This window comes from Geotrypetes seraphini, chromosome 1, assembly GCF_902459505.1.
Source record: "Geotrypetes seraphini chromosome 1, aGeoSer1.1, whole genome shotgun sequence".
Classification (NCBI taxonomy): domain Eukaryota; kingdom Metazoa; phylum Chordata; class Amphibia; order Gymnophiona; family Dermophiidae; genus Geotrypetes; species Geotrypetes seraphini.
Window position 1 is genome coordinate 33,262,579 of NC_047084.1, and position 23,967 is coordinate 33,286,545.

General features: G+C 42.1%; 1 protein-coding gene across 2 annotated transcripts in view; it reads right to left on the reverse strand.

Moving 5' to 3' along the window:
- The window catches only part of DMGDH (dimethylglycine dehydrogenase), a 121,073-nt gene that overhangs the window by 21,077 nt on the left and 76,029 nt on the right, over positions 1-23,967 (reverse strand). For both annotated transcript variants that reach the window (XR_004537971.1, XM_033929550.1), the window contains exons 10-13: positions 18,387-18,552; positions 16,874-17,004; positions 10,860-11,077; positions 427-584 (exon numbers count right to left, since the gene is read on the reverse strand). Coding sequence is in view for 1 of the 2 variants with exons in the window: in XM_033929550.1 (XP_033785441.1) it covers positions 427-584; positions 10,860-11,077; positions 16,874-17,004; positions 18,387-18,552 (673 nt within the window). In the remaining variant the exon portion in view is untranslated. The remainder of the gene's footprint in view (positions 1-426; positions 585-10,859; positions 11,078-16,873; positions 17,005-18,386; positions 18,553-23,967) is intronic.

Sequence of the window (23,967 nt, forward strand, 5' to 3'; positions counted from 1 at the left end):
TATAAACTAACTAAATAAATATTGGTATGGTCTCCCCAACAAAATGTAATATGCCATGAGGGATTTCATTAGTGCCCTACACAAGGGCAAATATCACCTTCTTATTCTACTAGTGGCATTTCTCCTTATGTACTTAAGCACACTGTTAGTTTGCCCGGCTGCTTTATTGTAATAACTGGCAACTGTCAGGACATTTAGGATATTTATTCATAGGACTCATTCCTGCTAAGAGTTGCCCATTTTTGATCTCTTAATAGATAGTAAGCTAATGGATTTTTACTAACCACATACTTAAGATCACAGTGAAGTTTTCCAAGCTAAAACAAAGATAGCCTTTACTACTCCATAAAATATTCTATTAAATTTTTTCTTGTTCCCATCACTAAGTAAAATTCTCAATAGACATAGAAAGAGTATCTGTCTGACCTCTGCTCCCCAGGCACGAAAGGCTTTCTCCAGTCTCAAAACATTCATTGCATATGTTCCGAAGTTGTCAATTCCTTCCTCCTGGCCTTTTTCCATTATGGCACTGTAGAGAGCTGCAGTATCTTGGCGCTTGTGGTACAGCTCCCAACCCAGCTCACCTGAGAAGAGACCCAAAAACAAACCTCTCTTAAAACTCGCTACAGATCTGAAATGGTTTCATTGACTAACTATAGATTGGTTGATATTTTTTTTTAAAACCTACTTATGCGACCACCATAACATTCTGGATGCAAAAGTGCTTTTGCTTAAATTTTCTGCCACACTGAACAAGATACATTTTTGTAGTGTAAGTCAATGCATGGCCAAAATTATCATTTTTTTCTATTATTTTATATTAATGCAGTTTTACAAATTATACAAGACAACCCATCTTGACCAAAAACTTTTCATTTTTAGGTAATTCAAAGAAAATATACAGGATAATCCACTAGAAATAGAAAACTAGAGACCACTAAAGGAAAGAGGGGAGAACCCAAGGGGAATTATCCTGGAGAGAATAAAACAGGGGAAAAAAATATAATCAGAAATGAAGCAAACAAATCAGGCCTTCATACCCCTAAATCAGGCAACATGACTAGTGGTTGATGACACATCCTTAGATCTCAAAAAGGTTTGCAATTGCCCAGGCTCTTTAAAAAGTATAGGTAACAACCTTAAGTTGAAAAGAGCACCTTCAGGGAAACCTTAGGAAACGCATAACAAAATGCATCTATAAATTTAAAGAAAGAGTTAAGGAATTCCAGGGCAGTGAGGCCAAAGTTTGTAGGAAGAAAGGAAAGATTAAGATTAATCTCATAGAACAAACTACCTATCTGCATAAGATCATCAGAAGGTCTTCTGAGCTTCAGGAAGGCCCCCCATTTTTAAAAAATATTATTGAAGCATTTGACATCGTGTACATAACAAAATGTAATAAAACTTGAATAAAAACCCACCTCTTCCCCTAACCCTCTATTAGACTATGCCTATTCAAATTCCCCTAACCTGCTGATAAAGTGCCCGACCCTCGAGTCTTTAATGCTATGTGCTTCATTCCTTGGCAGACCATAACATGTTTTCTCTCTCAATGTTCTTCCACACCTTGTCATACTGTTCATCATATTTGTCCTAATACACGTTTGTCCTAGATTATACACCATATTTACCATACTATGGTTGCCATACTACGTCTACCATGCTACAATCTCTCATACCATGTTTGCCACTCAATGTTTACTATATCATGTCTTCTATGCTATGCACACTTGTCTTACCATTTTTGCCATGTCATGTTTCTCTTTGTAAGCCATGCTTGTAATACTATGCCTGCCGTGAAATGTTCTGCCATTCTACGCTCACCAAACCATGTTTTATCATTTTATGTATCACCATACTTTGTTAACTTTGTTTGCCATCAGACAATGGTTGCCTTGCAATTTTATACCATACAATATCTGAGAGTGTGGTGCAGAGATTATAACTACAGCCTCAGCACCCTGTGATTGTGGGCTCAGGCCTACATTGTCTCCTGTGACCCTGAGCAGGCCACTTGGTACCCCATTGCCCAGGTACATTAAATAGATTGTGAGCCCACTGGGACAGATAGGGAAAAATGCTTGAGTACCCGAATAAATTCATGTAAACCGTTCTGAGCTCCCCTGGGAGAACAGTATAGAAATTGAATAAATAAATAAATATGTTTTCAGTAGTAGTTTAAGGTAAGTTACATTCAGGTAAGTATTTTTCTATCTCCTTAGCAGGGCCGGTGTTAGACTTGCTGGGACTCAGGGAAGAAATTAAGGAGGGGGGCCCTCCAATTCCTCTCCTCTCTGCTCCTTCACCTAGATTTCCCCACCCATCAAATGCCCTTCCATTCAATATCTCTCTCTCCCTCCCCACCACCCCCGGGTCCACCATCTCTCCCTTTCTCTCCCCAAATGCCCTCCCATTAAGCATCTCTCCCTTAGGTCCAACAAATGCCCTCCCATCTAGCACCTCTCCCTTCATTTTAAAAGCAGCTGCTCCAGGGGGCCCTTGTGAACGGGATGTCCTTCCCATCTCTCTACCCTGGTCAAAAGCCACCCCCCCCTCACCTTTTAAAATGCAAGGGGGTTGACAGCGTGGCAGTGATTCTCTGGCGCTGACAGCGGGCTCCTTGGCGCTCTTCCTTTGCCATGGCCTGCCCAGGCAGAAACAGGAATCTGAATCAAGGAGGTGAGCCACAACAGTGGAAAAGCACTAAGGAGGCAGCAGGTAGCGCAAGAGAATCATTGCTGCACAAGTGACCCCCTTGCATTTTAAAAGGCAAGGGGTTAGGGGGCTTCACACCAGGATGGGGAAATGGGAAGGATATCCTTCCCATGGGGGCCCCCTGGAGCAGTGGAGTGCAAGGGCAGCTGCTCTATTTGTCCCCCACTAACACCAGCCCTGCCACCTAGGGCAGAGTTTCTTTACCAGCAGTGCCCGCATCCCCAAAGGGTGAGAGAAGAGGTCAATTTATTGAAACTTTCTAGACAGTGTGAAGACAGTTATTAGGATAGTTTTCAAAGGAATTTGCCCAGGTAACTTAATAGTTAGCTTAGTAAATTCTTCAGGCTGAAAACTTCATTTAGTATTCACACAGGTACATTTTTACCCTATCATTTGTAAATAGGTTTTTTTTTTAATTAAACAATTTATGCAACATTGTATCTTTAAGTGTGACTTCTTTGGTAGTGTTATTGTATACTACTGTCATTTTAGCGATATGGTAAGCATGGTAAATGATGGCAGATAAAGACCTGCCCAGTCCATCCAGTCTGTCTAACAGTCGCAATCATTATCACTTAGCACAGGGGTGCCCAAAAGGTCGATTGCAATTGATTAGTCGATCGCGAAGCCCATCCCGGGCTCCGTGATAAACATGCATTGCCTTTGTATTCTCCCTGCTTCCCGACGCCGTAAACAGGACAGCAAAAGCGCCGTACCCACCAGCTTTCTCCATCCCCCTCCCTAACATCAATTCTGACATTGGAGAGGAAGTTCCAGGCCAGCCAATCGCTGCCTGGCTGGCCCAGAATTGACATCGGGGGGAAGTTGTCGGGGAGAAGGCTGGTGGGCCCAGCACTTCTGCTGTCCTATTTACGGTGTCGGGAAGCAGGGAGAGCTCAGAACTCGGCGGTAGTGGCTTGGGGCCTGTTCCCCGATGGCAGCGGTGATAGCTTCGGGGGGACAGGGAGAAAGAAAGAAAAGGGGGGGGGCAGGGAGACAGAAAGAAAGCGGACGGGGCAGGGAGAGAGGAAGAAAAAGTTGGGGGAGGAAATGAGGTCTGGAGGAGAGGAAGCATACAGGAGGTTGAAAGAAGGGAAGAAATATTGAATGCACAGTCAGAAGAAGAAAGTGCAACCAAAGACTCATGAAATCACCAGACAACAAAGGTAGGAAAAATGATTTTATTTTCAATTTAGTGATCAAAATGTGTCCGTTTTGAGAATTTATATCTGCTGTCTATATTTTGTCTATGAGCGTCGAGAGCAGCGCGGGGCATTCAGCACAGTTCCCTGTGCAAAAAAACGCTATCACAGTTTAGTAAAAAGGGAGGGGGTATATTTGTCTTTTTTTGTATAGTTGTTACTGAGGTGACATTAAAGTCATCTGCCTTGACCTCTTTGTAAAAACCCCGGGATATAAATGATAATTATCATTTTCTCTGCGTACAGTGTGCTTTGTGTTTTTTTAAATTTTATTGTTGATAGATCATTTTGATTTGGTCATTTTAAAAGTAGCTCGCAAGCCCAAAAAGTGTGGGCACCCCTGACTTTACACTATTAGCAGGTAACAGTAACATATGCTTAATTGCTTTATTACATCATTATAGGGTGCCTATTTCTGCAGGTTCTCAGAGTCCTCTTCGATATAATGGCCATTGAAATTAAGTGGTTGTGATCCCCGACAGATGTTCAGCATTTATTTACATTTCAGGGTTTCTGAGGAAAGAGGTATTCTGTGAAACGAGTTCACAGAACCAACCTGAACAGATCCTATACTGATTTTTGGATTTCAGACCAGATGAAAGATCTTTTATATTTTTTTGGACTTGAATATGTTTTCTCGGGGGTTTGTGCAGCAATTTTTTTAGTAGACGTACACGGGCTTGTTGTGTCACTGGGGCGTGTATGCATCTGAGAAGCTGATAGCTATGCCTTCAGTAGTTTCACTACCAGCAGAGACTCACAAGGCGGATAGGTTTCATTGGAGATGTCAGACTAACGATCTGGGCAGCAGAAGATAGGCAGTGTTGGAGGCGGAAAATCGCATTTGATGCAACAACAGCGACATCATCAAATTTATACTGCACAGAAGAAAGACCTGGCAATCTACTTTTGTATTCTGCTAAGAAAAATTTGATGATGATATCGAGACATAAAGAATCAGTGTGTAGTTCTGGAAGATGGTCCCCTAGGTTGGAAGGCACTCACTATGATATTAGGGAATGAGGATGATGCTGAAGGACTTAGTAGGACAAGCAGAAAACCAACTTCTTTTTGGATCTGTAATTCATCAAGTTGCTAGGACTCGAACCCGAGTCAGTGGCACCTAACACAAACACACACCAGTGATTATTTTTCTTGTAAATATTCTCTTTTGAGGGGACTATTGATAAAATATTCTTTGTTTCACTATTATTGCAATTTTAATTGTTTCTGTTATGTTGTTATTTAAGCACCCGGGTGGGATCTGATGATTGTGTGTAAGATTGGTTGATAAAAATTAGCTAACCTTTTATGTTTGGACTATATGTAAGCATTAGAGCTGTGCCTTTTGATGACAGGAATTATTTTGTGCACTGACTGCATTAGGAAGGCTCCAGGGCAGGAGATATACGAGGAAGTGCTGAAAAGTTCTCAGCCCAACCAAGAAGAGAATGACGTGGATATGGTTCAATCAATGATCTGAAATAATCTCAAAACATAAAATTTTGATTCTGCAAATTGGCATGTAATGAAATAAGATAACACTCTTTTCAGCTACAGTGGCAAAATAACACGCAGAATTTAGGAAATTGGTTGGCTGGGCTGAGAAATTTCAGCACCCACTCGTAACATAGCTTGAGAGATTGAAAGACAAGTTGCAATATTCATTTATTGTGGGAGTTATTAAACTATGATACTGAGTTACCACAGGTTAGTGACTCCCATGTTAAATTAAGGGAAAGGAAAAAGGGAATGGGACTGGTATAATGTGATATTTAACCACAGCTTAGTAACTGCTTTTCTAAATCACCATATTCAAAGTTATCTGTCAGGCAAAAATTTTGTTATGTGGATACCAGTTTAATCAGACAAATTTGTGCCTGCATTTTACAGTTAAGCACTAATTGTTAAAGCAGGTCAGCCAGCACCATCTTAATAAAGAGAAACAACAGAGTAGAATCAAAATGGACTTTTCTGCCCAAAGAGGTATCAAGAATATGGGGGGTCTGAAGAAGGTCTAGAAAGGTGTAAAGGTACCAATAGATTAGAAAGACAGACAACCAAAATGGTGGCCAAAATGAAACAAAAAGAAAAACATACATTTTGGCCCAGATTCTCTATACAGTGCCAATATCGGTGACAATGCTGTACACAGAATTGCGCCTTTGGGAAAGATAAGTGCCAGAAACGTAGGCCAGGGTTTTCAAGGCCTACATTTCTGGTGCCTATCTTTGTTGTGAATCGCACCTACGTAGGCACTTTAGGCCACCTAATGCCGCTTCTGGCATTAGTCACAAGCACGGTGGGGTTAGGTGGCCTAAAGCACCTATAGGCAAAATTCCAGTGCTAATTTTTTTTAGGCGCCTTGAAACTCAATTAAAATATTGATTCAATGACGTTTTTTTTTTTTTGGTTTTTTTTACAGAGTTTGAGTGCCTAAAAAAATTAGTGCCAATTAGATCATCCAGGCCTTTGTCCTTTGATTTCATTTAAATTATTATTTTGGGGGGAGAGGGGGTGGCAGTTGTGTGATTTTGTCTTGATATTAATGAGCTTTACTTTTAAATTAATAATAATAATAACTTTATTTTTCTATACCGCCATAGTCGAATGACTTCTAGGCGGTTCACATTTAAAGAAGGCTGGACAATCAGCGAATTACAGAATACAAGAAGAGAAATGTTACATAAGAAAATAGGAGTTACATAAGAAATCGCATCAAGGTTTGCAAAGAAGAGATATCATAGTGAGAGAAGGGCATCTGTTTAGGATATGAATTTGTCAAATAAAACGGTCCCGTGGGGACGCCTCCGAGGGTCGCGGAGTTCCTGCGGGGTTGGATCGCAGTGCACGACTCGAGCCGTGAGGGTAGTCTCCTTCTCCAGCGCCGACGTCAGAGGGAGGGCTTAAGCAAAGCCCTCCCTTCCTCCGACATCAGCGCCGACATCGGGAAGACCCCCGGTCGGCCGCGTGCAGCAGGGCAGGTAGGGAGAAGGCAATGGCGTACGAAAGAGGGGGGGCGGTCCGCCCCTGAGAATGTGCACAGCCGGTCGGGTCCGACCATCCCCACTAAGTCTAAGGTCTGATTGGCCAATCAGGCCTTAGATTAAGTGGGGATGGGCGGACCTGCTATACCTAAGGCCTGATTGGTCCAGGCTTCTAGAGCCTGGGCTAATCAGGTCTTAGGCTTCGGCGGGATGGGCCGGGAAGGGGCGGGCCCGCCTCATTTCGACGAGGCAGGCCTGCCGGTTGGACGGACAAGAACCGTCTGGCCTTAAAAAAGGTTAGTTTGGTGGGGTGGAGGTTTGGGGGTTGTTAGCGCCGGGGGGGAGGGTGAGTCTTTGGGCAGGAGGGATTGGGCACCCTCCTGCCAGCGATCGGTAGTGTCGGGGTGGGAGGGAGATCGGTAATGTCGGGGGGGGGGCGGTTGGTAGTGTCGGGGGGGGGGGGCGGTCGGTAATGTCGGGGGGGGCATCTTCTGGCAGGAGGGTTTGGGCACCCTCCTGCCAGCGATCGGTCAGGGGGCCGCGGCCCGCTATACTTATAGCGGCAGAGAGATCCCTTGCCGCGATAAGTGTAGCGGGCCGTGTTTAATCTAACCCGATTCTCTAACCAGCGTCTGTAACATGGATGCCAGTTACAGAATCGGGGTTTAGTGTAGGCCGATTCTGAATAGGACGCCTCTCCCGGGCGTCCTATACAGAATCAGGGCCTAGGTGTCTTGCGGGCCTCGCCTTCAATATAGGCGGCCTGCCTGGGGAGCATTTTTTTAAAAAACGTGCATCCCGATTGGCTGATTAGACAGCTGTAGGACGCCTACAGCTGCCTAAAATCGGGACGCACTTTTGGAGAATCAGGCCCTTTGTGGCATCTGACACCATTTCTGGTGTTAACCAAGTGGTGTTAGGCGCCATAAAGCGCCTACGGAGGTGCAATTCTGGTGCCAGTAGGTGCCTTGAAAATAAATTTAAAACATCATTTAAATGGCATTTTTCACTGAGTTTGTGCGCCATTTTGAGAATCTGGGCCTGAGTGCCACATGGTCCCTAGGTATAAAATAGGATGTGTAGCTTTTAGTGCATACTAATGTCTGTTATTGCTCATTAAGTTTTATTAAAAGGGCCCCTAAATTTGTACCAGAGGCAATGAAGGATTAAGGGCCCCTTTTACAAAGCCACAGTAGCGATTCTCCCATGGCAAATGCACTGAAGCCCATAGAAATTGAATGGGCTTCGGTGCATTTGCCCTGGGGGAATCACTACTATGGTTTTGTAAAAAGGGCCCTAAGTGAGTTGTTCAACCTCACAAGGAGCAGCTGCAGGATGCAAACTGGGCTTCTCTTGCTACTCTTACTACTTGCTCCGACTAGTAAGCTGCTACTCCTCCTTCAATCAATCATATCATTCTAAAAGGAACCACCCAAGTGACAGCAGAGAAAAGTTTTGGGCCTGATTCTCGAAAACGCTCGTCCTGATGCAGGCAGCGGTAGATGTCCTACCACCATCGGACAGCCAACCAGGATGTACTTTAAAAAAAACAAACAAACAACCTTTCAGAGGTAGGACGCCCACATTGTATGACTCCAGAGTATGTCTATGGAGATGCATACCGATGCTTAGGTATGCCCAAGGTAGGGCATGGGCATGGCTTCACATGGAAGTGGCCTTGGGCCGGATTAAGAGTCAGTATGTGTCTTCGTAGATGGGAGACAGACACCTGAAATGTAGGCCTGCAAAATGCTGGCCTACATTTCAGGCATCTGTCCTGGAGTATAGGCATGATTCTGCATAAGATACCGGTGCATAAATGACACGCAATTGGCAGCCGCTTCTTAGGTGGTCACCAATACTGGCATCCTATACAGCAGGGGTGCCCACACTTTTTTGGCTTGCGAGCTACTTTTAAAATGACCAAGTCAAAATGATTCACCAACAATAAAATTTAAAAACACACAAAGCACACTGTACGCAGAGAAAATGTTAATTATCATTTATATTCAGGTTATTTTTCAAAGAGGTCAAGGCAGATGACTTTAAAATATGCAATGTCACCTCAGTAACAACTATACAAAAATAGACAAATATACCACTCCTCTTTTACTAAACCGCAATAACATTTTTTAGCAAAGGGAGCTGCGCTGAATGCCCCGTGCTGCTCCCAACGTTCATAGGCTCCCTGCACTAAGAAACGCTATCGCGGTTTAGTAAAAGGGGGGCCATAGTGCAAAATATAAACGACAGATATAAATTCTCAAAATGGACATATTTTGATCACTAAATTTAAAATAAAATCATTTAGATTTGGGGGCCATTGACAGAATATTGTGATGATTAGACACCTTTTTTGCACAAATAGTATATTATAAGAATGGAAAAGGGGGGTATATTGTTATTGTACTGGCTTTTCAGCATCTTTGAATATAATATATGTATAATATGCTTGAATTATATTATTGGTGGAAGGGGAGGGTGGGGGAGGGACTTAAATTTATGTATTTACAATGATAATAGAAAAGATTTTCAAGTGATTTGTATGAACCAATTGTTGTATTATTGTTCACTTGTTGTGAGATATAAAAATGAATAAAGATTTGGAAAAAAAAAATAAATAAAATAAAATCATTTTTCCTACCTTTGCTGTCTGGTGATTTCATGAGTCTCTGGTTCCACTTCCTTCTTCTGACTGTAAATCCAATAATTTTTTTTTTATTTTTTTATTTTTCTTCTTAGAAAAATAAAAAAAAAATAAAAAAAATTTATTTATTTTATTTCTTTCTTTCTGCCTTTCTTTCTTTCTGCCTCCTGCATGCTTCTTCTCCTCCAGACCTCATTTCATTCCCCAACCAGCATCTCTCTCTGTCCCTCCATGAATCCAACTTTTTCTTCCTCTCTCCCTGCCCCCTCCCCTTTCTTTCTTTCTTTCTGTCCCTGCCACCTTTCTTTCTTTCTCTCTCTCTCCTTGCCCCCCTTTCTTTCTGTCTGTCTGTCTTTCACTCTACCTGCACCCCCCCAAGCCACTGCCACCAATTTCTCCCTGCTTCCCCAACACCAGGCCAGGCGCGTACAAGCGCCGGGCCCACAAGCCTTCCCCCCCTCCCCCGACATCAATTCTGACGTCGGAGAGGAAGTTCCGAGCCAGCAAGGCAGTGATTGGCTGGCTCGGAACTTCCTCTCCAACAAGTTGGGGGGAAGGCTGTGGGCCTGGCGCTTGTACGCGCCTGGCCTGGCATCGGGGAAGCAGAGAGATCAGATAGCAAAGGCAACGCACCCCTGCTATACAGAATCAAGTCCTTTGTCTCTAGCTGGATGAACTGATAAGAACCTTGCCTTAAGTATGAACAATGCCAAGGTATTTAAATAAATATCAAACTATACATGTTTAACCTTTTGCCATGTATGGCTTGATATTCCCACTTGATGCAGACTCTATGCTGAAACACAATCATTTAGAGAGCCATCTATTTCTTCCATAAGTACTAAATTCTATACATTTCTTATTGGAGAGCTTTGATACTTTTTTTTCACAAAAGTTTCTTTGTTTTTTCTAGAATTTTAAAAAATATTTTTATCTGGTTTTGCTTTTGTTCTTTTAGAATAATTGGCTCCTTTTAGAATAATTGGATTGAAGATCAAAAATTATACAAGTTTGTACTTGAAGCACAACCTACAATTACCATAAGAACAGCCATACTGGGTCAGACCAATGGCCCAACAGCAGTCAATCCAGGCCACAAGTACCTGGCAGAAACCTAAATAGTATCAACATATCATGCTACAAATTTCATGGCAAGCAGTATAATTTTGAAAATATCACGTAATCTAGACTGATTACTTCACTAAATTGAAGAGTGCAGTATAGAAAAAAAAAATGTTATACTTGAAAAGTGTTAGTTTTGATTTTAAATATGTGCTCCATTAGCAGAGAAAATAAGGAAACTCCTACCTGTATAGGATATCCTAATGGCAGTGAGTGGAATGTTTGAAAGTTTGATGGGTTTGGATTGAAGGAACTTAAAAGAATTATTGCCAAGATCTTCAGACGTTAGTTTCTGCAGGACCTTTCTTGCCAGTGGCCCTGCTACTCCTAGAACTCCAATCTCATCTGTCACATTTTTTATCTCTACGCTGTATCCACCTTCTGCTACAGCCTCTTCTATCCATCTGTCAATAAAAATTAAGTTATTTTAGTTAAAATATTTCTCTGCATTTGAGGTAAGAATTACAAAGCTCTGGGTCAAATGCACTACAGGATTCATCCCATTTTGTGCCTATGAGGAAATGCTAAGTACATCTGTTCCAAGTTTATATCTGGAATAGATACTTGGTGCACTAAGAGCTAGATGCACTAAAAATGGTCGTTAAGACCATGCAGGTCGCTGTGTGCTAATTTTTTGGCTGATTACTGAACAGCGATTGATGTTCAAACAGCTGCCCATGCAAATGAGTTTTGCAGACAGTATTTGTAATCTCATCCAATTGCTCGCTTAGAATCAGGCTCTCACTTATGCGCAGAGCCGGTTTGGGGAAGCCCGAACAGCTGAGCAGCAGGGAAAGCCCCAAAGCAACCTCCTGCCACTCAACTGTTGGGGCTTTTTATTTTTAATGTACACAATATATGCCCCATTGAAAAAAAAGCGTGAGTTGAGCTGTCATCCCCCCCTCCGGTGATGCCCCCCAGACAACTCCCAAAAGAAAAATAGAGGCAGGAGGGATGCCCACTACTTCTGCCTCCGTGAACCCCCCTCCAAGACCCCCCTCCACAGATTTAAATAAAAATCAGCAGAAGGGATACCCACTCTCTTCCTGCCTCCGCAAATCCCCCCCAAACCAACCGATTGGCTCAGAGGCCCTCTGGGAAGGGCCTTAAGCACCTGAACAAATCTGGGCCTTAGGCCCTTCCCAATGCATCCCAGGATGCATCAGGAAGGGGAAGGACAAGGTACAGGGTGGTTTGGAGGATGTGGGGTGGTTCAGGGAGGTAGTGGCCATCCCTCCTGCCGATTCTTTCTAAAGTAGGAGGAGTGGGGGAGGGGAAGGGGTGCTCAGTTTGGCAGGGGTAAGGTTCACAGAGGCAGAGGGGGTAGGCATCCCTCCTACCGATTTTTATTTAAGTCCACAGGGGTGAGAACTGCTCCAAAGGGACCTATCCCTGAGCTTCAAAGTGTTAGGGCAGGCCGACCAGGCAGGTCCATGTTCAAAAGAGTGTCCCTCCCAGCTATATACTAAAAAGCTTGTTTCCTCTCCCAGGCAAGCTGCCCCAGGATTACTGGGATCCTCTGAAGCACAGGGAAACCTCTGTAAAAAATGGTGAAAACCCAAAAATAAGAATCTAATGCAGTACAGATGAAAAGGACACCTCATCAGCTCGCTTGCAGAAGGTAAAAAGGAATGGGGGACTTGTATTCCACCTTTTTGTGGCTTTGGCATTTCAAAGCTTACATTCAAAGTGGTGGACACTGGGGGGATTAAGTGGCTTGCTCAGGGTCACAAGGAGCAGCACCGGGATTTGATCTCAGAACCTCTGGGTACAGAGGCAGCAGCCCTGAGGAGAGAGGGCACTGCCCTGGGAAACAAGGAGACAGAGACAAGAAAAAGGATTGATGCCTTCTGCAAGAAAACTCACGAGTTAGGGTACATAACCCAGTCATAAGGAATCAGATGCTGTTTGCACAGGAATAGGGATTTTTAAATTCAAATATGAATAAGCTGGGGATCTACGTTGTTAAATCCTACTAAAATAAACACTTGATCTGATTTTCGCTTTGCTTCTTTTATTATTGTCAAATATATTTTATTGAGCTCAACAGAAAGAAGTAAAAGGTACAGGAAATACAGCAAACAAGCTCACATTTTAGCAGCAGGAAACACAACAGAAGGCACTCTTCCATACCCACACCACCCCATAGGCAAACAACAAGGTGAGCACAAAAGAGATATAAACTACAATTCCCCCAACCCCCCTAATCCCCAGTCCTCCTACAAACCCATCCCATAAGAAATCCAATATATACAAAGCAAACAACAGGTGTAGTGAACAGTCCAAAGCAACGAAACTGGTAAGAGGGCTGGAAAACTGCCCATATGCTGAGAGGCTGGATAAACTGGGGCTCTTCTCTCTGGAAAAGAGGAGGCTCAGGGGGGATATGATAGAGACCTTCAAAATACTTAGGGGCATAGAGAGGGTGGACAGGGACAGGTTCTTCAGACTAAAAGGGACGACAGGTACGAGGGGGCACTCAGAGAAACTGAAGGGAGATAGGTTCAAATCAAATGCAAGGAAGTTTTTCTTCACCCAAAGGGTCGTGGACAAATGGAATGCGCTCCCGGAGGAAGTGATCCGGCAGAGTACAGTACAGGGATTCAAACAGGGATTGGACAGATTCCTGAGGGAAAAGGGGATCGTGGGGTACTGAGGGAGGTGCTGGGGTGTTGCATAAGTATAGACAGCTCACCAGGTCGTGCAGGTGCAAGGCCGGAGGGTTAGGACATTGATGGGAAGATAGGACTTCGATGAGAAACCTAGGGGCAAGGGGGCCCCTTCTGGTGATTAAGGCAGGTCATGACCTGTTGGGCCGCCGCGGGGGCGGACTGCTGGGCGGGATGGACCTCTGGTCTGACCCGGCAGAGGCACTGCTTATGTTCTTATCAACAGTTCAGGAAGCGGCTACGTGCCACCGGAGTCATAGTGTTCCAAAAAGGTTCCCAGGTACGTTGGAAAGTACGTCCAAAGAGTGAGGAAAAATCCTGTACATCTCAACGTTCCCACATCAAAAGAGTGATCAGGCGATAGCGCCAGAGTGAATAGTCTGGACCCTCCACCTCCAGCCACTTAAGCAAAATACACTTAAGAGCAATCACTACAGTCCACCTGAGAAATGCAGCAGTCCCCGGCCTCCGAGGGGAAAAATGAAGATGAACACCAAAAAGAAACAAGGGGGAACGTTGAATAGCAACATTCCAAATACTTTCAACAAAAAGAAAGATAGTCTCCCAGAAGGACTGGATGGCTGGACAGGTCCCAAACCAGCTTCAGGAGCATCACAGCGGGGGCAGGCAGCAGATGCTCTGAACCCCAAAAGATGAGCCCTTTTGGGGGAGATATACAAGCGTAAAACCAATTTATATTACTGCTCCCAAAATGTAGTATATTTGCAAAATGCAGGTAATTTGCTCACAGCACAAAGAATATCATCAGGCAATACTACAGAAAGATCACGAGCCCAAGAGTCTTTCAAGCGGACGTGGTCAAGCAAGGGGGATTCATCTTTCAAGTGTTTATGATGAAATTTAAGAGGAACAGAGTGCTAGGATCCAATAGTGAAAGCCGTGGACAATAGCTCCTGACAAGAAGCCGTCAAATGACAGGGTAGCAAAGAGGCAATATAATGATGAAGTTGCATATAAGCAAAACCATCAGTGCGAGGGAGAACAAATTCCTGACTTAATATATCAAATGACTTAATCTTCCCCACGTCGTCCACCAATTGAAACAAATAATGAATCGCTCTTGCTTCCCAACAAACAAAACTTGCCCCATCCACCCCAGGTAGAAAATTCCCATTAAAGCGTATGGGTAAGAAGGGGGAAATAGTAGGACTGAGAGAGTGAAATTTGCAAACCCACTGCCAAACCTTCCACAAAGGGTAATGTAAAACCTTAAGAGGAAGGAGCTCAAGGTGAGCCGAAGGTATAGAATGAAAATAAGTACTAAAGTGTGTCTTGGTAAAATAAGAGAGCTCCAAAGATGTATTAGTGAAATGGGCAGTACCCCCAAAAAAAATCATTAACGTGGCGCATACCACAACCAACCGTCAAGTGGCAAAGATTCAGTAAGCCTAAACCCCCCTTATGCCAGGACGAAGCCGCTAGTCGATTAGGCAAACGAGTCCGCTTACCCGCCCAAATAAATCTCTGAACGAGACGCTCCAATCGCTTCTCATCTTTTGAAGTCAAATAAAGTGGGAGGACCTGAAAAACGTACAACCAACATGGAACAATGAGCATATTGTATAAACTTACTCTGCCCAGAAGTGATAACGGAAGTCCCTTCCACAACTGCAAGCGAGAGACAAGAGCCTGAAACAATGGCTCCACATTCAAAGAATAGAAACGAGAGAGGTCAAGGGGAATGAAGACCCCCAGGTATTTCACCTCAGACTCCGCCTACTGAAGAGGAAACGGAGCCCTCCACTTTGTACGAACCTCAGGGCAAGAAGGAAGAGCGACTGACTTGTCCAAGTTAAGCGAAAGGCCGGAGTAAAACCCATATTCAGAAAGTAGATCCAACGCATTGGGCAAAGAAACCTCCGGGCGAGTAAGAATGAGAAACATATTAGCGAATGCCAAAGTCTTCAAGTCTACCACTGCTATATGGAGGCCCTGGACCTCCTTGAAAAGACATAAAAGTACAAAGCAAAGGTTCCAAAGATAGGAGAAAAAGTAGTGGAGAAAGAAGGCAATCTTGCCTAGTGCCCCGGAAAATAGGAAAAGAGTCCGTGCGAGTACCATTAACCAACAGGGATGCCCGAGGATTAGAATATAAGGAATGAATGGCTCGAAGAAAAAACCCCTGGAGCCCGACATACTCAAGGGCACGAAACAAAAAGGACCAATGCACACTATCAAAGGCTTTGGAAGCATCTAAACTAACAAATAAAGCAGAGATCTGATGATGTTGACAATGGGTGAGCGCAAAAAGAACCTTCCTCACATTGCAAACCAACTGGCGACCGCAAACAAAACCGACTTGATCTTCTTGGATTACAGTAGGAAGATAAGGAGCCAAATGGTCAGCTAGCATACGAGAGAAAAGCTTAAGATCAACATTGATCAGGGAGATCGGGCAATAGGATCCCTGATCATCTGCTCCCTTACCCGGTAATAATCACCTCATTAGCATAATAGGGGAAAGATCCACGATCAATAACCTTATTAAAATAAGCCAACAATGAACCACACAGCTGAGGGGAGAGAAGTTTATAGAATTCGCCAGAAAAGCCATCCAGTCCCGGGGCCTTCCCAGCGCGTAAGGTCTTAATGGCAGTCTGCAATTCTCTTGCCTGGAACGGGCGATCAAGAGCAGCCACCACATCCTCATACCTGACGAGTGAAGATAATCCACCAGAAGCTCAGAGGAAGCATCGTCTGGAGCAGCATACAGGCGTTCAAAAAAGTAAAAAAGTACCGCCGACACCTCAGCAGTGCGAGATACCCTGCCCCCCCCCCCCCCCCGAGTCCTAAGAGTCAGAATCGGCTGCCTACAGGTCTTGGTATCGACCAGGCACGCTAGCAAGCGCCCCGGTTTATTGCCAACCCTCTGGAAGCGATGTTTATGATAGGCCGCCCGCCACTGATAACAAGAATGAAGCGGAGAGTTGAGAGCTCCCTGAGTAGATAGGTAGTGCTCCCGAGTTGATTCTGAAGGGGCAGTGGAGAAGGCCCTCTTAGCAACTCGCAAGGCCCGCTCCAAGGTGAGTACGTTTATTTTGAGCATTAAGAAAAGAAATCAGTTGACCCCTAATCACCAACTTGGCTGCTTCCCAAAACAAAAACAGATCATCTTGATGTGCATTGTTAGTCACATAATCATCCCACTGAGCCTGGAGAAAACGCCGAAACTCAACATCTCCCTCAAGATAAAAGGGGAAGCACCAAGAAGGAGAGCAAAGATATGCCGTATCCAAATGAATATCAAGCCAGATCGGGGTATGGTCAGATATACTTGCTTCTTTTATTATTTGTTATGTTAAAGTTCAATGCCCATTATTCCTATTTGGCCAAATAATAAAATATGCTGTTCAGTACAGCCCTAATGGAAATACTTGTGTACCCCGAATGTAACTCATCTTACTCTAGGATTCTGAAAAGGCAAGTAATATATCTAAAAACCTAAATCCAGATTTCTTATTTTCAGCATCTTGTTGTATATATTTTATACATATTGTAATCAATACAAACCTCAGGTCATGGAGCTCTGACCCAGAACCAGTAACCAGCAAAAACTCTCCAGGGGCCAGGTGAGAGACTGTGAGCTCAGCATACACATGACCTTTTGGTGTTAGCATATGACTTATATTTGTAAAGCCCATCTGCAGAATGAATGCACAAGAATCAATTTTAAATTTCTGAACCAAATTAAAACGCTTTACATTTTTGAGACATAAATTCACCCTTTTGGTTTTCTCCTTTTTTTTGTTCTTTCCTATCCATTCTATTGTAGTTCCTACCTTTTTTCCTTCATGCCAGTTTATCCTAGTTAGCCCTGTAAGCCTGTTATTTTGTATTGTATGTCTCTCTAATTTATCTTGATTGTTTACTTGTTTGATTTTAACCTTTTGTAAAACCGCTTTTAATTTTGATAAGGCGGGATAACAAATTTTAATAAACTTGAAATAAACTATAACCCCACCCTCCCTCCTTTTACAAAGCCGCAGTAGCAGCTGCCATGCAGCAAATGCTCCAACGCCTATTAAAACCCTTATGGGTATCGAAGCGATTACTGCATCAGCAGCCGCTACCATGGCTTTGTAAAAGGAGCCCTAAAGGAATTAAATTGAAAACTCATTTGCTCTCAAGATTCTAACCTTCAATTCAAACAAAAATGGATTCATGTAAATATTTACCCCTCCCCCCTTTTACAAAACTGTAGCACGGTTTTTAGCGCTGGCCTTGGTAGTAACAGCTCAGACACTCATAGAATTCCTATGAGCACTGGAGCTGTTACCGCCACAGCTGGCAATAAAAACTGTGCTACAGTTTTGAAAAGGGGATGGGGGTATTTTTTTTCTGTATGGTTTTGTTATTATTACATTTTGTATAATTTTATGTTTTATAGTACTGTGAGCTGCCAAGAGTTATATAAGATGGACGATATATAAACTGAAATAAATACGTGGGCCGATCAGTCATGCTAATCTTGAGCAGTTGTTTCAACTTTTGCTCACCATGATCCATTACTTGGAGATTCTTCATACAAAAGGACTGAAAAAAAAAAAAAAGAAACCCCAGCTGTCTCAGTAACAGCTGTAATCTCATTCTAGGCCCCAAAGCTGTTCTTATCTACAGTGCAAAAATAAACTACATTTACAACTGTCAGTAGAGGCTAATGGCATATTGGGGGTACAGTCCAGTCAACAGTATAACTACTCAAAACCCTTTGGGGGTACAGCCTGTATACAGTAGGTATCAGCCTGAGGGTAATAGTATCTGGTCAGAATTCATAAATGTAATTGCATTTTTGAGCCACTACCAACACAACCGAAAAGAAGAAAACATTTTTTGTGTAACTTAAATTTCCTATCAGAATTGGATGGAGGAGGGGAAGAATCGGAGGAAAAGAATCTCTGGTATCCATGTCTTTCAGAAAGCCATGGATAGGTCAGGGAACCTAAGGCTTGAACATTTCTCCAAAATTATAAATTCTTTCTACAGCAAACGTTTAAATAAAATGACCACAGAACTGAGTCTCTACCTTAGGAATGACATTTGCAAACAGACGATCCAGCAGTTTAATAGAATCTGTGCCCTTCACAGAAAATTTGCCAAATGGAGTCAGGTCAATTAAGCCCACTTTTTCCATAACCTGTTTATACTCACGGCCAATTGGCTCAAACCAATTTGTTCGTCGAAAACTTGGTCTAGAAGAAAATAACAGATGCCATATTTACTAAAGTTGATCTGTTCCACCCCCCACCCACCCCCACCTTTCATTGGGTCTGTTCTCTGGAGGAGAGGGGAACAGCAGGTAAAACAATATGTGTCGGAGATCAGTGCAGAAATAGGGAAAAGGATTGGTAGATAGGGATGAAGGAATAAGAAAGAGAGGCCGACTTCTATCTCTAAAATATCACCAAAATTCGCCCCTTCCTCTCTGAGCACACTACTCGGACCCTTGTCCACACTCTCGTAACTTCATACTTAGATTATTACAATCCCGCAGTGCCACCTCTTCCCCTTGCAATCTGTACAAAACTCTGCTGCATGACTCATCTTCTACCAACTTCGCTACACTCATGACACCCCTCTCCTTAAATCACTTCACTGGCTCCCTATCCGCCTTCACATACAGTTCAAGCTCTTATTGCAGACCTACAAGTGTGTTCATTCTGCTGCCCCTCAATATCTCTCCTCTCTTCTCTCGCCTTATACACCTCCCAGAAAACTCCATTCCTCAGATAAGCTGCTCTTAGCTGCACCCTTCTCCTCCACTGCCAATTCCAGACTTTGTTCTTTTCATCTAACTGCCCCTATGCCTGGAATAAATTACCCAAGTTTGTCCACCAAGCCCCTTCCCTTACCTTGTTTAGAAGCAGACTGAAAGCGCACCTTTTTGATTTAGCCTTCAATCCATAACCCTACTCCTCTACCCACCAAGCTGATTAACTGTTCCCCCTTAACTGTATCCATGACATCCTTTTTGTTTGTCTGTCTTGTCTGTTTAGATTGTAAGCTCTTTCGAGCAGAGACTTTCCTTTTTGTAACTCTGTACAGTGCTGCGTGCATCTGGTAGCGCTATAGAAATAATTAATAGTAGTAGGCCACTTACTTGTAACATACTGTATGTTTTCCTTTGACAGCAGGAAAAATCATCTACACACAGGTGGCATGATCTCTGATGGTGTTTAGTAGGACTTCTATACCAGAGCCTAGAAGTTTCTAGAAAGATTTTCTAGATATATATGAGTACTCCCTCTTCTATTGTAGTTTCTCCCCTCTGTCTATTCCAAAGCTTAGGTAATTTCAACTGAAAGGGGAGGCGGGTGGGATTATGTAGCTGATTTATCTTGCTGCTGAGGAGAATCATATTAAGAACAAAGAGTTGTCATATTGGGACAGACCGAAGGTCCATCAACTCAGAATCCTGTTTCCAACAGTGGCCAACCCAGGTCACAAGAACCTGGCAAGATTCCAAAGAGTAGAACAGATTTTATGCTGCTGATCTAGGAATAAGCAGTGGATTTCCCCAAATCCATCTTAATAATGGCTTATGGCCTTTTCTTTTAGGAAAGTATCCAATAGCTCTCTATTTTGGCAGTGGGAGGAGTCCACACAGTGTGCATGATAGCTTCCCTGTTGTCATGACAGCAAAGGCAAAGCAACTCCCTACACTTTGAAACCTCTGAAAGATTCGGTGAACAGAGAAATCCCTCCTCCTCATGCTCTTCCCCTGCTATAACTGGATGAGTCCCCATGTTTACCTGTATGGCAAGTGTGGTAAGCACAATTGCTACCTAATACAGCAAAGTTATCCTGACTAGCCCGTTGAACATATTTACTCAAGCATTCAAGAACTGTCAACCAATCAGCAATGACAGTCTTTGCAGAAATTTGTACAGACTGATTAGAAGGGGTACCCAATTAATCAGCCTCTGTTGTCATGACAACAGGGAGGCTATCATGCACACTGTGTGGACTCTTCCCACTACCAAGAGCAGAAAGCTATTATTGGCTCTTCTGAAAGATTCAGAGTTTTTTTCCACCTGAGAGTTGTGTACAGAGAGACAGAAAGCAGTTGGAGTGAGAAGGGGAAGGGAACAATTTGGAGTAAGGCGAAACGGGCCTGTCTCTCTGGTTAATAGTTTAGTGGGTGCTGGCAAAAAATTTCTCTAAGCAGATGGCTACCTCTATACATATAGCTTAGGGGATCAATGTCTTGGAACCCTGAAAGCACTGGTAAAGGGGAAGTTTCTATTTGTCCTATTTACCCTCTTTTTACCTGATAGTGTTCTTCTGGCCTGCCTCCTATGCACATAACAAGCCACAGGAGGCCAGGAGTTACACCTCTTTACACACATAATCCTGTATAAGATTTTACATGCAAAAAGATATTTATGAGGGGTGAATCTAAGAGACAAACAAGGAGCAGAGCATATAGAAGAAAGATATTTACTGATGCTCAGCTGATTATATGAAGGCAAATATATTAAAAGCATATCACCAAGCAAATTCATGAGACTTAGACAATATGGGAAAGAAGAGGGACATGATCGAAACATTCAAGTTTCAAGTTCAAGTTTCAAGTTTAATATGTATTTGATTAATCACTTTGTCGTTATTCAAAGCGATGTACAAGTAATTAAAATTACAATATAAAAGAAATATTAAAATAAATAGAGACTAACAGGACAAAAACAATTTTGACAAAAACTGGAAACATAAGGATAGGTAGGGGAAGAAATTACAATTTATAATATAAGAGTGAGAGACAAAAAAGGAAAACACTTAGGGAAGGGATAAAAATGAAGATGAATAAATATAAGATTGTTTAAAGAAGAAAAGATTAATTCTGAGACTTTTTTTTTTTTAATTTGTTGAGAGAAAAATCTTGGTGTTAAATTGTGAAGGCGTCGTTAAAAAGGAAAGTTTTCAGTTTACATTTGAATTTTTCTAAGTTAATTTCTTCTCGTAAATAACAAGGGAGAGAATTCCAGGTTTGGGGAGCAGTGACTGAAAAAATAAACTGACGGCGCGTATTTATTATTTTTAGCGAAGGGATCGTTAATAATTGCTGTTCGGCTGATCTTAGAGTTCTATTAGAAGTATAAGGGATTAATAATTTATGAATAAAAGCCGGAGTTTTTAAAAGAAGAGATTTAAAGGTGAGCAAGCTAAGTTTGTATATTATTCTGTGGGTTACTGGAAGCCAATGGGCTTCCTTAAGAAGAGGTGTTATATGATCAAATTTTTTAGCTTTTGAAATAAGCCTAATGGATGTGTTTTGTATAATCTGTAGGCGTTTGATTTCTTTTTGTGCTATTCCTTTAAACAAAGCGTTACAGTAATCTAATTTTGAAATAACGAGAGAATGAATTAGAATTTTCAGAGAATCAGTATTGAGTAATTGTGAGATTGAGCGTATTTGTCTAAGTCTAAAGAATGAGGACTTGACGACGCTACTGATATGATCGTGAAAGGAGAGTTTGTGATCAAAAATAACTCCAAGTATTTTAATGTTGTGTACCACTTGTAAAGGAAGATCATTAATGGAGATTGGAAGGATGAGTTTAGGGTTATCTTTCCAAGGAAAGAGCAACACATTGGATTTATTGATGTTCAATGCAAGTCGGTTGTTGATTAACCAGTGGTGAATTTTGTCAAGTTTTGCATTAATTAAAGATATATCAGATGGGTTATTAGAATCTATGGGATGCAGAAGTTGAATGTCGTCGGCATAAGCGAATACGCTGAAGCCGATTGATTGACATAAGGTCAGCAGAGGTGCTAGAAATATGTTAAATAAGAGTGGAGACAATATGGATCCTTGAGGAACGCCGTGTGCTGTAGAGAGAGTATCAGAAGTTGTGTTGTTAAAGAAAACAGTTGAAGAACGATTCGAGAAATAAGATTGGAACCAAGATAAGACTTGGTCTGTGATACCTATTGATTGAAGCCTATGTAATAATAACTCATGATCAATCGTGTCAAAGGCAGCCGAGAGGTCTAAAGAGACTAGAAGAACGGATTGATGATGGTCCAAAAAGTAATGAATGATGGTAGTCATGCCAATTAAAGAGTGTTCAGTAGAATGGTGTTGCCTAAAGCCAGTCTGATTAGGATGAAGGATGTTAGTTTTTTCAATAAAGTCAGAAATCTGGTTAAACACCACCTTCTCAGTTAGTTTAGATAAGAAAGGAATATTGGCTTTAGGTCTATAATTTGAACAATCTTCAGCACTAATTTTATGATTTTTTTAAATGGGATAAATCATCGAGTGTTTCCAAGCATTTGGCATGATGCCTTGTTTTAAACTTTCACTAACTAATGTATGAATTGGTGGGCCAAAGATTTGAAAGTAGAGCTTTAGGATGAAAGGAGGAATAGAATCGATTTTAGAACCTTTTATATTAATAGTTTTAATGATAGATTCGATCTCTGTTAGATTTGGGATATTAAAAGAAGAACATTTAGAAGAAAATACTGAAGGGAATAGACTTAGTAGATAAAGACAGACTGTTCACACTCTCCAAGGTAGGGAGAACAAAAGGGCACTCTCTAAAGATGAAAGAGGATAGATTCCGTACAAACGTAAGGAAATTCTTCTTCACCCAGAGTGGTAGAAAACTGTAACGCTCTTCCGGAATCTGTTATAGGGGAAAACACCCTCCAGGGTTTCAAGACAAAGTTGGTCAAGTTCATGCTAAACTGGTGAGACTGGACTCATTTGGAGCACTGGTCTTGACTGCTGGGTAGGATGGACCATTGGTCTGACCCAGCAGCGGCAATTCTTATGTTCTTATGTTCTTAATTTTTTAAAAGATAAGAAAAAGGCTAGTTGATGGCTGAGTGAGAGAAGTAAAGTGGCAAATGGAGGTAGAAAACTCTTATACTTTTCATTTGCTTCAAATTTGGCAGGAGGTTTTCAAGCTTAAGCACATAAGTTTTTAAGGTTTTTTTTATTATGATATATATCCACCTTGATAGTAGGTGTAATATGGGGGTATTTGAGAAGTGATAGGGGAAGAAAGATTTAAATCATTTCAAGAACTACAGGATCTTTATTGGGTAGATTTGGGGAACTTTTTTAGCAGTCCTGCAAATGCAAGACTATAAAAAAAGAGAGTTATTAGTGTTGAGAAGGTAGAGCAACAGGAAAGTTTATGGAGCTCAAGATTATAAAAAGTTTCAATTTATGGAGAAAGACTTACGGAAAGAGAAATCACTGGGAAGGTGAAAAAGGATATTTCTCACTCATGGTAAATGGTCTATTAGTTCTGTGATAAAGGAAAACACTTACAAAATTCTCTATAGATGGTATTTAACACCTTCAAAACTAAAAAAAACATGTTTCCAAATACTTTGGGAATATGTTAGAGAAAATGTGGGAAAGAGGGCACTTTTTGGTAAATCTGGTGGTCGTGTGTTAAGTAGGAGAGTTTTGGTGCCTTTGAAGATAGGACCTATGGTCTGCTCTTTGGGATTATTAACCCAAAAATTTAATAAAAGCTATAAATGACCAGTTAAATGGGGGACTCATGGCAGGTCAGAGCACCATTGCTGGCAACTGGAAACAAGTTGAAATCCCAGCATTTCAGAGAGATCACTTGGATTTTATT